Here is a 15669-nt window from a genome sequence, read left to right as displayed (position 1 = left end):
GTTACCACACTCACACCCGTATGTCTGCCCTGATCTCCGCTGTCTCTCCTGCTTTTGTTTCACTGGGGTGGCTGGTTAAACCTGACCCTCTGCCTTTTCTGCATCTGTGCCCACACCGGTCAGCGTGACAGAAAAACCCCCAGGTTGATGATCTCACTCCAAATTCACTCATTTTCTACCCGTATTCACTCCCTACCCTCCTAAATGACACTTTCACTATCCTTTCCACTCTCTGTAAAACTCTCCCCTCACTTAACTCTCAAGTGATGACTCTGTTTCCCGTGAAACAACCAGTAAAATCCTTCCCGTGTATCCGGCCCTCCCCGCTGCCACCAGGTCGAGCCGTCCCCACTTTCTCTCTGGCCACATCTACACTCTGCTAGCTGGCGAATCAAGGATGTTGCTCCTGACATGCTCCTCTTTCCTCTGCATTATCTCCCTGCTGTGCTGCAACTGTTCCCATCAGCACATAAACATGGTATTTTTTTGCCTATAAAAAAGAAAATTTTTTTGATTTCACATTCCCTATCTCCAGCTACCTCATATCTTTGTTTTCATTGATAGCCAAATTCCTAAGAAAAAATAAATAAATAAATAAAATAAAAAATAAAGTATCTATATTCCCTCTCTCTCATTCTTCTCCCTTTTCCACTGAACCCAATCCAGGCAGGTTTTCACCCTCACCAGTCCACTGGTCAAGGTCACAATGACCTCCAAGTTCCAAATCCCAGGGCTCACTTCCCATCCTTGTCCTGCCTGATAGGTGCATGGCGTGGATAATCAGTCTTCCTCCCAGATACACTGTGCTCCTTTGGCTCCCAGTTTACGTGTTCCTGGATTCCGTCCCACTTTATTTGGACCACCCCTTATATTTCATATGTTAAAACACTTTTTACATAAATAAGCCTTAGATATGGTTGCTTCAGAACTCCTGTGCCCACTTGACTCTCTACCAGGGATCTCTTCCCAGACCTCACCATGACGCCTTCCTTCATATCTTTCGAGTCTTCATGCACATAGCACCTGCCTCAGTGAGACCTTTCTTGACCACCTTGTGTAAAACCTCAGCTCCCCCCAGCATGCACCATCCTTCTTTTTGGTTTTATTCCTCTTCCGTGGCAATGATAACTGTCTAACATATGATGTGAAAGTGTTGGTCACTCAGTCCTGTCTAACTCTTTGCGACCCCACGGACTGTAGCTCATCAGACTCCTCTGTCCAAGGGATTCTCCAGGCAAGATTGCTGGAGTGGGTAGGCATTTCCTTCTCCAGGGGAATCTTTCTGACCCGGGGATTGAACCTGGGTCTCCTACATTGAAAGCAGGTTCTTCACCATCTGAGCTACCAGGGAAGCCCAACCAAAAGGTGATGCCCCTGGGTGGGTTTGAACCACCAACCTTTTGGTGAATAGCCAAATGTGCTAACTGAGTCACAGAGACATAGCAGCTCTGTTAACATATTAAATACTGAACACATTTGTGTATATATAACATGAATAGCTTTCCCCAACTAGAAGGTAAGCCTGAGAGGACTCTCTTTTTTACTTCTCTATCCCTGTAAGAATCGTATACAGCATATGAGTAGGTGCTTATTAAGTATCCGTCGAGGGAAGAAGGAAGGAAGGACTTGGGGGTTCTTAGGAAATAAAGATCAGTATTGCTGTGATGCACTATGTGGCCATTAGCACAACTGATCAGAGAAATAGTGACTTTGATTATAGCTTGATTAAATGCCTGGGAAAATGCAAAATGGCTTGAATTTTATGTAGATCTAAGGAGATGATTATAGTTGGCTTCTTTCCCTACTAATCACCCAATGATTCTAAAACAAATATGGAAACAATCTGCAAATATTGGTACAAGTTAGACAAGAAGGTTCTATTATCTGAGCAGAAATCTCAGGGTAACAGTCAGTGATTTTTGCTTTAAGAAATCTCACGGCTTTCACAGGAAAATGGCTGTGAGGGAAAGGTGTTTTCATAAGTAGGTATGTTAGGGATCTGTTATCAGCTCTTGGAAATGCAATATCATTGATTCTGTTTGTACTTGATAAACATCCCTGTTTGTTATTCTGGAAATTTACATGAACGAAAACATGAACGAGGCATATTGTAACCTGCTAATTCAGGGAGTTGGAAATGATTCCGCCTTTTCTTCCTCCCTGAGTTAATCCCCTTTTTGAAATCTCATATTGGAGATGGAAAGTTCCACTTTCTGACATATACACACCAAACAAAACCTCACAAACCAAAAACCTGTTGAAAAAACTGAGATACTACACCTCTAACTCCATGTTCTCTGATCAGAGTGGGCAAAGACTGCCTTTGGGAGTAAAAATCAATAAGAGAGTACAAAATAGGTCAACCACCACGCTGTAAACTATAGGACATTTGTTGTTGGTTAGTTGCTGAGTCGTGTCCAACTCTTCTGTGACCCCGTGGACTGTAACCCACCAGGCTCCTCTGTCCATGGGATTCTCCAGGCAAGAATACTGGAGTGGGTAGCCATTTCCTTCTCCGGGGGATCTTCCCGACCCAGGAATCGAACCCATGTCTCCTGATCGGCAGGAGGATTCTTTACCACTGAGCCACCTGGGAAGCCCATAAATTATATGGCTTAAGTATTTATTTTTTTTTTTAAATTTTATTTTAGTTTTTGGCCGCACTGTGCAGCATGTGGGATCTTAGTTCTGTGGTCAGGGGTTGAACCTGTGTCCCTGCATTGGAAGTGTGGAGTCTTAACCACTGGACTGCCCGGGAAGTCCTGACTTAAGTATTTCAAGGATAACTTGACATCAGATTTAACATAATAATATGGATCCTGTAATTCCATATGAGGATTAAGAGATTTATTTCTAAGTGGTCAAAAATGTGTGTGTGTGTGTGTGTACGTATACATAGGTGATATGTAGCACTCTGAATTATTAGCACATCTATTTAGGCCCTGACATATCTCACTAAGTACAGCACAGCATATGAATAATCAGCTTTCACTGGGCCAGCCATTGAGTATCAGTCACATGTTCACACCCATTGAGAACGCAGCGGCAGAGAAGTGCAGATAACACGCAAAATAGAAAATTCTGGCGAAAAGGCTTGCACACGCCCCCACAGACATCAAACCCGGCCTGTCTGTGCCGATCGACCCCTTAGGCATAATTCCTCTCAGCACTTCTTTGTTTGCTTATCGGCCACCACGCCGTACCTGCTCGCTGCCGCGTCCTGAGATGAAATGCTCTGGCAGGTAGCAGACGTACCAATTAATAACCTGTCGGGTCTGACGGATCAGAGGGGGAAAGCGGGTTCCCGCACACAGCGCCTGCGTGGCTCCCTTCCCCATCTCAGGCGTGTGGGGGGCGATCAGGAGACACCCCCCGCCTCCCAGGAGAGAGCCTGGATGGTCTCATTACTGTCTATCTTCCACGGCACTCGGGGCAGCCTGTGAGAGGCAGACTCACCTGCTCTTCTCCAAGAATCCTGAAGTGATGGAGCTCTTTAATCAAGGAGTTGCGACAGCCAGCTGTTGGGAAGAAGAAGAATTAATCACCGGTGAGTTATTCCCATTTGGTACGGTAAAATGTTCTCACTGCAGTCCAGACTACCGGTGACCAGTACCGCTGTTGGGAAGGACACAAATGCTCCCCCGTAAAACATGGTCTGACCAACGGCCAGACAACACACCCCACCCCCACCCCAGGGTGCTCCAGCTGCTGCCAGCCCCCCGCTGTGGCTCTGGAGGTAGGAGTTGCACGTGACCCTGACCAGCTTTTTCTCCCCTCCCGATTGTGATCTGGATGTTGTGGGGCCCGAGGACACCATGTCATTTCTGCCCAGCATGTCACTTATCACGAATACAGAGCCAGGGTTTCGTGGGGCCAGAGAGGGCGAGTTGGCAGCTGTTGGTTCATTTCACTCATTTGCCACCTCCAGGCGCGGCTTCTGCACGCTGAGTGAAGGATGGAGATGGGGCAGCCGGACGCCATGTCTCCATGGGATGGGGCTAGAGTTTAGAACCGCGCCTGGTTCTTCCAGGAGGCTTTGTCAAGACCCTAAAGATGCTGCTTTTCAGTTTGGAAAGGGTCTGTTATGGAGTCCTGTGCCCACGACCTTCTAGGTTTGCTCAGTCAGTGAGAGCCTACTCAAGCTTGATTCAGAGTTTCCTTCTTCAGTTGTAAGAAAAACAAAACAAAAACAAGTAAGTGAATAAATCATGTGTGTTGTGTGTTCAGTTACTCAGTCGTGGCTGACCCTTTGTGACCCCACGGACTGTAGCCCACCAGGCTCCTCTGTCCATGGGACTCTCCAGGCAAGAATACTGGCGTGGGCTGCCATTTCCTCCTCCAGGGGATCTTCCTGATCCAGGGCTCGAACCCATGTCTATTGCATCTCCTGCATTGGCAGGTGAACTCTTTACCACTGCACCACCTGGGAAGCCCAAATAAAGCATATCCATACGTATACACATATGTGTACGAGTATATATGTCTATCTGTCTGTCTCTGTACCTATGCCAGGGCATGCCAGTTCCTGTTTAAAAATGTATCCTATCTCTGTCTTTTAAATAGAATTATTCCATAGCATTAATTTGCCCTCATTAGTAACAAACTTGGGAAACAGAATTGATAGAGAAACCTGTTTATTTGGGATCAGATTTATGGATGATGTAATATGTTCCTATCTCTGTCTTTTAAATAGCATTATTCCACAGTATTAATTTGCCATCATTAATAACATAAACTCTGGAAACAGAATTGATATAGAAACCTGTTTCTTTGGGACCAGATCTATGGATGACATAATATGTTCCTATCTCTGTCTTTTAAATAGCATTATTCCACAGTATTAAGTTGCCATCATTAATAACATAAACTCTGGAAACAAAATTGATATAGAGACCTGTTTCTTTGGGATCAGATCTATGGATGATGTGATATGTTGGCTTTTCTATTAAGGAAAATGGATTCTGTGAAGATGCACCTAAGTGACAGCTGAAGCTGAGCTGTTTCTCTGAGTCGTTATGGGAGAAGGTGGGGGGCACTGAGAATGCTGGCCTGGGGAGGGCGGGCTGCCGGGGGCGAAGGAGTTATCCTCTGCGAGAGGGGCTAGATGTGTGCGTTATTCTAGAAGGCAGGATTAGAGCAAATAGATTAAACAACAGCAGGTATGCTTGGGTTCACTATGAATAAATTTCTAATTTAAAATGGAATATATTTCCTTACCAGCCGGTAACTGGAAGTTTTCAGACAGAGGCTAAATAACTTATTTATGCAGAATATTTTAGAGAGGAATTTGACTTGAGTTAGTTCCAATTCTGAAACTGTGGTCACATGAAATGCTGGAACAGAGATTTAGTCTTTGTTACTATATTCAATATATATTCGTCTTTGATGTTATTGCATTTCATACTCTTGAGAAAGTGGCTCATAAATGCTCACTAAGATAATAAGTTTTTTTTTAAAAAAATGAACAAAATGTAAACAGAAGGCAAGAAAAATAAATGGAAACCCCAAGGTGGATATTTTGGTGGAAAATCTAGTCAATTAATTGTCATAGGCACATCGTACCTACAAGGAAGGAAAACTAGACCCTGACGCTGGAACAAAACCTTGAGCTGTGTTTCTCCCGCTGGAGGCCATCAAGGTTTATAGCTTGAGTTCCTTTTTAGAAGCCGGTCATTTCAGAGTTGCTATTCTGACCTAAATAATTAGTAAAAGTCTATTTTGGGTCATTTGATTGACTGCCATTCAACCAAAAACCGTTGAAGAAATTCAGCCTCCTGTCGGTTCTTGGGAACAAGGGGTCAGATTTTTGTTTGGTGAAACTCACGAGGAAAGAACAGAGGTGGGAAGAATTCTGAGGACACCTTCCCAACAAGCGAGGACCATGTGGTCCGGTGCTGAGGATATGAGGGGAGGGGTCCCCCAGCCTGTCACCTCGGAGGAGGGGTGACAGATTGAGGTTTGCCAAGCATGGGCTCGTCTGCACTCTAAGGACCGACTTTGTTTGCTAAGACGACAGTGCCCTCCATGTGAAATTCAGAGTTAGTTTGAATACTTCTGGTTTTGTGCTTTCATTTATATTTAATTTATATATTTTCACTTGGGTCTTCTAGCTGTATAGCGCAAAAAGTTTCTACCTAAATTTATACCTAAACATAGCTAAGAAACATCATTAAAAACAGTTTCATTCAGGCTTCGAAGTTTTAGACGATTTTTTCTTTTACCAGTGGTCCTTCGCATCCCTCCGACTTGAGAAAAACTGATTCGACTTATTTTAACGGCAGGCAAAATAAGACACAGAATTGAAAATCAACCTACCTTCAGAATTTGCATTCTAACTTTCTCCGAAGATGTAACTAAAAGGATTGATGTCAGTGATAGCTCAAATGTAAACATCTTGAACAGACGACTAGCTAATTACCTGAAACACCTGGTCGATGCAACAAAATATGACAGACAAGGAGAGACGTGGCATTGAGTGCGAAGAGAAGGGCTGTCAGGGGTCACGGTGTGTAAGAGCGCGGAAGGGCAACTCTTACTGTGTGCGTCCCGGGGCCGCCAGCGCGGGAAGCGGACAGATGCAAAGCCCGGGTGACGATGCGGTTTCAAACGAGAAATGCAAAACCTGCACATGGAAAGCCAAAGTGCAGGCAGAAAGGGGCAAGTTCGTGGAGGGGTGTAGGGGGCAAGGAGAGCAGATGAAGACCACGTGAGGACAGGCATCAACGGCGTAATCTGAATTCTTCCAGGCACTTCACACAGGGTCCACACATACAACAGTGGACCGCCTCTGGAAGCCACCGCTGGCTACTTGGACCACACTGTCCAATAAGAGTGTGCAGCCCTCAGCAGCCTTCATGTCCCTGTCATTCCATCTCTTCTTGAGATAACAGCTAAGAGGCCTCTGTTAAAACATGTACATCAGATATCATGGCATCTGCCACAGGTCTTCCATCTCACCAAGAGTCAAGGCCAAGGGCCTTGGTGGCCTATGTAGGGTGCTTGGCTGCCTGGCCCGCTGTGTAGCTCCTTATTCCTCTTCCGCTGTGGGTCCCGCCAGCCTGCTCTCAGTGCTGACCACCCCAGACAGGCTGCTGTCTGCAGGGCTCTGGATTTGCTGCTCCCTTTGTCCAGAAAGCTCTTGACCCTGCCATCTGCATGGAGTGGTCCCCGACTCCTTCAAGCCCTGGCTCAAATGCCGCATTCTCAGTGAGGCTCTTCAGGACCACCCCGGGTGAAACTGCAGCCTGTTTTCATCCTCCCGATCCTCCGTTACCGCTGCATTTCCTTCATAGCTCTCATCACCTTCTAAACTACTTTTTTGATATAGCACTTTATTTTCTGTCTCCTGCTGCTGAAAGGCAAAGGTGACAAGCGCAGGACCATTGCTTTCTCGTCACCGCTCTGTCAGCTGTGTCTAAAACACGGCCTGGTTGGATGCACTGTTCAACAGCAGCTGCCTCATGAATGAGTCATCCAAGCAGTCACTGCCCACCTAGCTCGGTGACCATGACACTTAGGAGGGGCTCCGATCCACCCCTCCTCTCTTTTCACCATGGAGGCTTCAGCTCTGACCTCCAGCCCCCTGTGTGCTTTGATTATCAGTTAAGTGAACTTGATCTAACCTCTAACCTCTCTCCCCAGCCTGGACCCCACATGGGAGGATGTCAGCGATGCTTAGATGCCATGACTCCTTTGTACTTTTACTGTACCTTCTTTGCCAATATCCTATCTCCAGTTTTGGGCTTCCTTTGTGGCTCAGCTGGTAACGAATCCGTCTGCAATGCAGGAGACCTGTGTTCTATCCCTGGGTTGGGAAGAGCCCCTGGAGAAGGGAAAGGCTACCCACTCCAGTATTCTGGCCTGGAGAATTCCATGGACTGTATGGTCCATGGGGTCGCTAAGAGTCGGACACGACTGAGTGACTTTCACTCACTCACTATATCCAGTTCTGGGTAAACACTACCAACTGTTTTTCCTTCTCTTGTTCTGGTTCTGCCAATCACAGCTGGTGTAGCAAATAGGGGCTAGAATACCTTCCAACAGAGATTCACACCATCTGCCTGAAGCTGCGTCCTTGTTGAGAATGGTGCTGCTGCAATTCAGGGTCCACTCACTGTCAAGCCCATAGTGCAGCTTGTTCCTATGACTTGCCTTTGGCCAGCACCCTCTCCTATCTCCCTTGGGGATTCTTCCAAATCATCACCAGCCTTCTCAATTAACCTTTAAAACTTCACTCTCAAAATAGGACCTCACCTGGCCAGAAATGTAAAGCTCCGGTGGTGAACGTGGATATGTGCGGCCCAGGTCCCTGCAAAGAAGGCTAGTGGCCACACTGCAGGAGGACATGAGAGATGCCTTGCCCTGTTTCCAGTCTCCCTCAGCTGCACAGAGCCGCCTCGCCGGAGGTCACATCTTCCCCAGGACCCCCGAAGCTGCTGTCTCGGTGAGGGGGAGGTGGACTTGCCCAACCATTCTGTCCCAACACCAGCTGCTGTCGGTCGACACTGGCTCCCAAGTCTCTGCTCACGTGGCAGTTCAGCTTCTCCCTCGGCCCGATCTGGGTCTCTGCTCCTCCTTTCTCAGAGGCATATCTCCATGAACATCTGTCCTCTGTCCTCTGCTTCTGACTTGGCTGCCAGAGAACCCGCCCTGTGGCCACTAGCAAGTGTGCATGCTAAGTCACCTCAGTCGTGTCCGACTCTGTGAGACCCCATGGACGCTATAGCCCGCCAGGCTCCTCTGCCCATGGGATTCTCCAGGCAACAATACTGGAGTGAGTTGCCATGGCCTCCTCCAGGGGATCTTCCCAACCCAGGGATTGAACCCACGTCTCTAATGTCTCCTACATTGGCAGACGGGTTCTTTACCACTAGCGCCACCATCCCTGAACTTCAAGTTGTTTAGTTGCTAAGTCATGTCAGACTCTTTGTGACCCTACGGACCGTAGCCCACCAGGCTCCTCTATCCACGGGATTTTCCAGGCAAGAATCCTGGAGTGAGCTGCCATCCTCTCCAAGTAACAACTCCTCTTCCTCCTCCCCCTCTACTCCTCCAGGATATGGTTCCTCCTCCTCAAAACAAGAGTCATTTGTCATCCATCCTAACCTGTCCCCTTCAGCTCCTTATGGTTTAACTCATCATTCACTCAGTCTCCTCAAACTCTACTGCTCTGAAGCTTGTTCACTTCAAACCATATGTGTTATTCAAATCTTCTCCCTTTAAAAATTCAGCAAAAATCCAGCCTTGAGCATACAGTTACCACCCTCTTTCTTTCCTTCTCCTTCCATCCAATTTTCTCAAAAGAATAGCCTACAGCCATTGTCACCATTTGAAAATATAGCAGTTGGAGGTATGGGCTACAGAAGGGAAATATCAAAATGGGGCCTTTTAAAATAAATTCTTGTCACCATGGCCTAGTCTGAAGCTCTGATTCTGCAACAACTAACTAGCTATATGCTCTTGGATCACTCGGTTACTCTAAATGCAAATTACCAGGAATAATCAGAGCTTCTACTTTAAGCAAGAGTTTTGAATGTATGTGAAAGCAGGATGAAGTGACCTAAGGAATTAGAACGTGAATTTATTGCTGATGATATTAATGGCATATCCATATCTATTGCTTGTTGCTGCTAATTCTTTAAAAAATTTTTTTTTATTTAAAAGGAAAGTAACTAATTGAAATAATTGCTACACAATTTATTGTTTTAATATATAAAGGTCAAGACTTCTTTTTTTCAGCTCAAACATGTAAAGGTCTTGAAAGTTATGACTCCCATTCTTACAATAAGAAAAATCTGGACAAACTGAAAGTCAACGCATTTTCTTGGCTCCATCAGAGAACAGATGTCACAGGGCAAAGAACCTCCCTGATATCTGGACAGATAGGCAAGTTCAGAAGTCACAACCCAATCTGCTTAACTGGAGTAGAAGCTGCTGGAACAATAAACCAGTAGAAATATTGAGACAGCAATTTTGATGCATGCTGTGTGTGCTAAATCGCTTCAGGTGTGTTCGACTCTGTGCGACCCTATAGCCTGTAGCCCACCAGTCTCCTCTGTCCATGGGATTCTCCAGGCAAGAATACTGGAGTGGGTTGCTGTGTCCTCCTCCATGGGATCTTCCCCACCCAGGGATCAAACCTTCCTCTCTTTCATCTATCTACACTGGCAGGCACATTCTTTACCACTAGCACCACCTGGGAAGCGCTTTTTGATGAATCTGCTATTATATAAATGGGGTGTAGACTAGTGTGAGAATCAGAAACTCCAGAGGCATGAAATCTTACAGATTTTCCTGATATTTATCTGTAAGAACCCCACCAGGTCCTCAAGGTGAGGATCCCCTTGTGGCTCTGGCAGAGGGAGGGGAAGAGTAAGCATTGTGAAAAATGTCCAGAGCTTTCTCCATAGCAAAAATCTGCCCTCCAAGGGAAGGACTTTGCTAGCACCTTACCCTGCAGCTATGAGAGAGGGGGCATTCCTCCAACTCCAGTCTGTCTCACTGAAGAGGGAAAGAACAGTCGACAGGAATCAGGGCTTCAAGGATATAGACTGAGAATGCTACCTATGGGGGAGGCAGTAGGAGGCAAAGGGAAAAAGAAAGAAAAATCCCTGTACCACTGGAGAGCACTTGGGAGACTACAGACCCAAGAAGCAGGTCCACAGGAAGACTCAGATTTGATCAGAAGATCACTGTCACCGCCACACCATATTAACCTCACCACCATACCAGTTAGCCTTTAATAACATGATGGTGGGTGGGAGCTCCAAGAGTTTTAAGACATGGATTCTCTCTGAGAAGGAGTGGTTAGCTCACAGTCAGGAATGGAGACAAAAATCAAGAAAACTCGAGGAATCTGGAATGTCTGGCATCTTCAGCTACTGCAAACATTTAACACTTAAACACAAGCCCAAGTCCTTGTCAGATCGACATATATCCTCACATTAAAGGCCTATATCAGCTCCTATTACATGTAGAATGTGTCCAACTTTCAGCAAATAATTACTAGTCATGTCAAAAGGCAAGAAAAACACACTCTGAAGAGAAAAAGCAAGTGTCAGAATCTGGCTCAGGTATGATATAGACGTTGGAGTTATCTAACAAGGAGTTGAAAACAACTATGATTAAGATGTTAAGGACTCCAATGGAAGAAGTAGACAACACACAGATGAATAATGCAGACAGAAAGGCAAAATCTCTTAAAAGAAAGAAAGTGAAGTTGCTCAGTTGTGTCCGACTCTTTGCGACTGCATGGACTGGACTATAGCCTACCAGGTTCCCCTGTCCATGGGATTTTCCAGGCAAGAATATTGAAGTGGGTTGCCATTTCCTTCTCCAGGAGATCTTCCCTACCCAGGGATTGAACCCAGGTCTCTTGCATTGTAGGCAGACACTTTACCATCTAAGCCACCAGGGAAGTAAAAAAAATCTCTTAAGAAGGTGTCAAAAGGACATGCATGAAATGAAAAGGTGTAACAGAAATGGAGAATTTCTTTGATGGGTTGTCAACAAACTTGACATGACAAGAAAGAAAAAGTAAACTTGAAGACTGAAACTCAAGCTAAAATCAGAAAGAATGAAAAAAGAAGAGAATATTCAAAAACTGTAGGACAAAAATAACATACACATAATTTGAGTACTAGAAAAAGAAGAAAGAGAGAACAGAGCAGAAGAAATATTCAAAGTAATACAGACTGAGAACTTTCTAAGATTAAGGACAGATACCAAACCGCTGGTGCAGGAAACTCATAGACTATCAAAGTGAAAGTGAAAGTTGCTCAGTCCTGTCCGACTCTTTGCTACCCCATGGACTATACAGTCCATGAAATTCTCCAGGCCAGAATACTGGAGTGGGTAGCCTTTCCCTTCTCCAGGGGATCTTCCCAACCCAGAGATCGAACCCAGGTCTCCCATATTGCAGGCGGATTGTTTACCAGCCACAAGGGAAGAATACTGTGAATGAAAAGTGCATATAAAACCAAGAATATGTGAAGAACAGACACATACATCATGACAGAGTCCTTCCCCACATGCCTGGAGAGAGGTAACCATCATCCAGCGAAGATGTGCTCATTTTCCTGGTTATCCTCCGCTCTCCTCTCTCCCTCAGTGGGCGGGTTCCACCCTCGCTTTACCTACCTGTGACTGCGGAGGTGCTCTCAGTTCCAGAGGGGCTCACCCTCCCCCAGCCCAGGTGCCCGGCCCAGCAGGAAGTGAGAAACAGTGGGGAAGCAAGAAGAGGAGGAGAAGAAGGGCCCTTTCTTCTCTACCACTGACCAGCTCTATTATCTTGGGTTCAAGAGGCTGTGTTGGCTCTAAAGCTTTCATTTTCTACTTGAAGAAAGGAGAGTAAGAATACATAACTTACGGGGTTGTTGTGAATGATGTGTGTGTATATATATGTTTGTAACTGTATGTATTATCTAGTACAGTTCATTGTACACAGTAGGAACTTAATGAATGGCAATTGCTATTTTGACAGTCTCTGGAATACGAGGGACTCATGAGACTGTACTTGAAATGTTGTTCTGCTGCTGTCCCAGAGATACCTTTTTAATCAAATATTCAATATTTAGAGGCTGATTTTGATAAGGAGTCCAATATCCAGTTGCTAATTAAGATTTATTATGACAATGTTCCAAAAGACAATAGATAAGCAAAGATACTCATACATCCTTGATCATCTATATATATGTTTAGGTACATATGATCAGATCATATATGCTTAGAAAACTATGGCAAGTATACATTTAAGACCTTGAGTGTGTGGCCTTTTTATTAAGTCATTATTCTCATTTATTCACTACAATAATCTAAAATGATTAATAAGCAACTTGATATCTTCATTCACGTCATGGCAAATAGATGTGGAAACAATGAAACAGTGACAGACTATTTTCTTAGGCTCCAAATCACTGCAGATGGTGACTGCAGCCATGAAATTAAAAGACGCTTGATCCTTGGAAGAAAAGCTATGACCAACCTAGACAGCATATTAAAAAGCAGAGACACTACTTTGACGACAAAAGTCCATCGAGTCAAAGCTATGGTTTTTCCAGTGGTCATGTATGGATGTGAGAGTTGGACCATAAAGAAAGCTGAGTGCAGAAGGATTGATGTTTTTGAACTATGGTGTTGGAGAAGACTCTTGAGAGTCCCTTGGACTGCAAGGAGATCCAACCAGTCAATCCTAAAGGAAATCAATCCTGAGTATTCATTGGAAGTACTGATGCTGAAGCTGAAGCTCCAATACTTTGGCCACCTGATGTGAAGAGCTGACTCATTGGAAAAGACCCTGATGCTGGGAAAGATTGAAGGCAGGAGAAGGGGATGACAGAGGACGAGATGGTTGGATGGCATCCAACTCGATGGACATGAGTTTGAGCAACCTCCAGAAGCTGGTGATGAACAGGAGGCCTGGCGTGCTGCAGTCCATGAGTGGCAAAGAGTTGGACATCACTGAACCACTGAACTGAACTGATATTTTCATTTGATATCATAAAGCTTTATGACAAGTTTTTACCTTTGAACTAACTGGAAATTAAAAAAAAATCCTCACTAGTCATTTCAAAGTGCACGCTTTACATATCTATACTTACAAGGTCAATTAATAGAGTCAATAATGCATATAACTTAAACCACAGATCCCCAAGCACCTCCACTTATCCAAATGTGCAAAACGAAACTAACTCAAATTTCCAACGAAAGGGACAGTTAGCAGCTACTTAATCTACCTTCTGTTTAGCTTCTCGAGTCAGCCATAACACATAGTAAGGGCATCACTTGAGTATACAATCAACAGATGGATGATTATGGCAAACAAGCTGTGGCATAAAAACAAATATTCCACAAAGATGTCAAAGAAGAGAACTGACGACTCCTAATTCTGTTTAACCAGAGCCGAATCTGTTTTTTACTGTGGGGAAGAGGGGGGCCTCTGTTTTCTACTTGTAGCTTTTTTGTAGTATTCAAGGTTACGTGTCTTTCATAACCCAGGTTGTAAGTGAAGTAAATGACAGAGCTGAGTAACAGACAATTCCAATTCCCAGACTATGCACTGAAAACTACTTTCTGCCTTGTGAGGGTGGTTTAACAAAAACAGATGTTAGACTTGTATATAGAAATGCCACACATTCAGGATCTTATATACTACATTATTTTAACCCTCAAACTAATAAGATCAGTCTGATTAACTTGAGTGCACTTCCTGTGTTTGGGGGGAGAAAATATACTACTTTAGAGACATCAAAAATCTAAACAACAAAGTACAAAAACAAAACAGAATTTCAGAAGTTAAATGTGTTCCTCATGAAAGTGAAAGTGAAAGTCACTCAGTTGTGTCCAACTCTTTGTGACCCCAAGGACTTATACAGTCTATGGAATTCTCCAGGCCAGAATACTGCAGCGGGTAACCTTTCCCTTCTCCAGGGGATCTCCCCAACCCAGGAATTGAACCCAAGTCTCCTGCATTGCAGGTGGATTCTTAGCCAGTTGAACCACAAGGGAAGCCCAAAAATTCTGGAGTGGGTAGCCTATCCCTTCTTCAGGGGATCTTCCTGACCCAGGAATCAAACCAGGGTCTCCTATATTGCAGGTGGATTCTTTACCAACTGAGCTATCAGGGAAGTCTGTAGTGACTTAAGGGAAAAAACCAACAACAACAAAACAAGAACATACTATGACTATGAGACAGAAAAAAACAAACCTGCCTCCATAATGAATCTATTTCTTTGTGCTCTGTTGCCTATGCTGACTCTGCAACTTTTGTGAACGAATGTTGCCCATAGCCTGAAATACACAGGATATCCCATTTTCAAGGCTCTGACCTTCAGAGGTATAATACTTTTCCATTTCATATAGAGATAAAAAGTTACAGAACATTTGTCTTGCTGTTGGTATATGAGCACTGTGACCAGTGTGACCAGTGTGGACAACTGCCAGAGCAAAGAATTATGGCACCAAAAAGTTTGCAACAACCAGTCACACTCCCAATCCTTTTAGGATTAAAGAAGCCTGAATTCTAACTCGAGTAAGATGGTTCTTTGGGACACGAGCCCACCATCTTCTCAATCTGCTGACTTTCTCGATAAAGCTGCTGTTCCTTGCCCCACAACATTGTTCCTTGATTTACTGGCCTGTTGAGTGGTGAGCGGTACTGCTTGAACTTGGTAACAAACATGGGTTCTCTTTGGGGGTAGAGCCAGTTGGTACAGTTTTACTGCATATCATCATACTCCTGAAAAAAAGGTAGCACATTCAACTTAAGTGTGCTGGTACACATATAAAGCTCGTATGGATGACAAATAATTGAATTGATTTAAAAAGCAGTTTGCGGGGCCCATAGTTACAGCACCTGGCACAAGTTCCATTCACTATAATTGTAGTTATTTGTTAATATCTCTGCTTTTCCCACCCTGAATACAGGTTCCATGCGGACAGGGGCTTGCTCACTGCTTTATCTAGGACCTCAGAATGAGCACAGTGTCCAGCACAAGGACAGACTCAGTAAATCATACTTGCTGAGTGAATAAATGAATTAAGGGGGAAAGTCATTGCCTTTGGGTTTCATGAACAAGAGCATTGGGAAATAAGTGACTATACGAGCCTGTATAGCATAATTTAAGGGCCTTTGAGTGAAAGTCTACTTGCTCCAGGCATAAGATTGAATTT

The 15669-nt window shown here is 44.5% G+C and overlaps 1 protein-coding gene across 4 annotated transcripts in view; it reads right to left on the bottom strand.

Moving 5' to 3' along the window:
• Positions 1–15669, bottom strand: part of PRKN (parkin RBR E3 ubiquitin protein ligase) — a 1207894-nt gene that overhangs the window by 214022 nt on the left and 978203 nt on the right. For all 4 annotated transcript variants that reach the window (XM_065931040.1, XM_065931041.1, XM_065931042.1 and 1 more), the window contains exon 9: positions 3457–3518. In XM_065931040.1, the coding sequence (XP_065787112.1) occupies positions 3457–3518 (62 nt within the window). The remainder of the gene's footprint in view (positions 1–3456; positions 3519–15669) is intronic.

This window comes from Muntiacus reevesi, chromosome 3, assembly GCF_963930625.1.
Source record: "Muntiacus reevesi chromosome 3, mMunRee1.1, whole genome shotgun sequence".
Taxonomy (NCBI): domain Eukaryota; kingdom Metazoa; phylum Chordata; class Mammalia; order Artiodactyla; family Cervidae; genus Muntiacus; species Muntiacus reevesi.
Note: the sequence above shows the minus strand (reverse complement) of the source record. Positions and strands in the feature narration are given on the sequence as shown.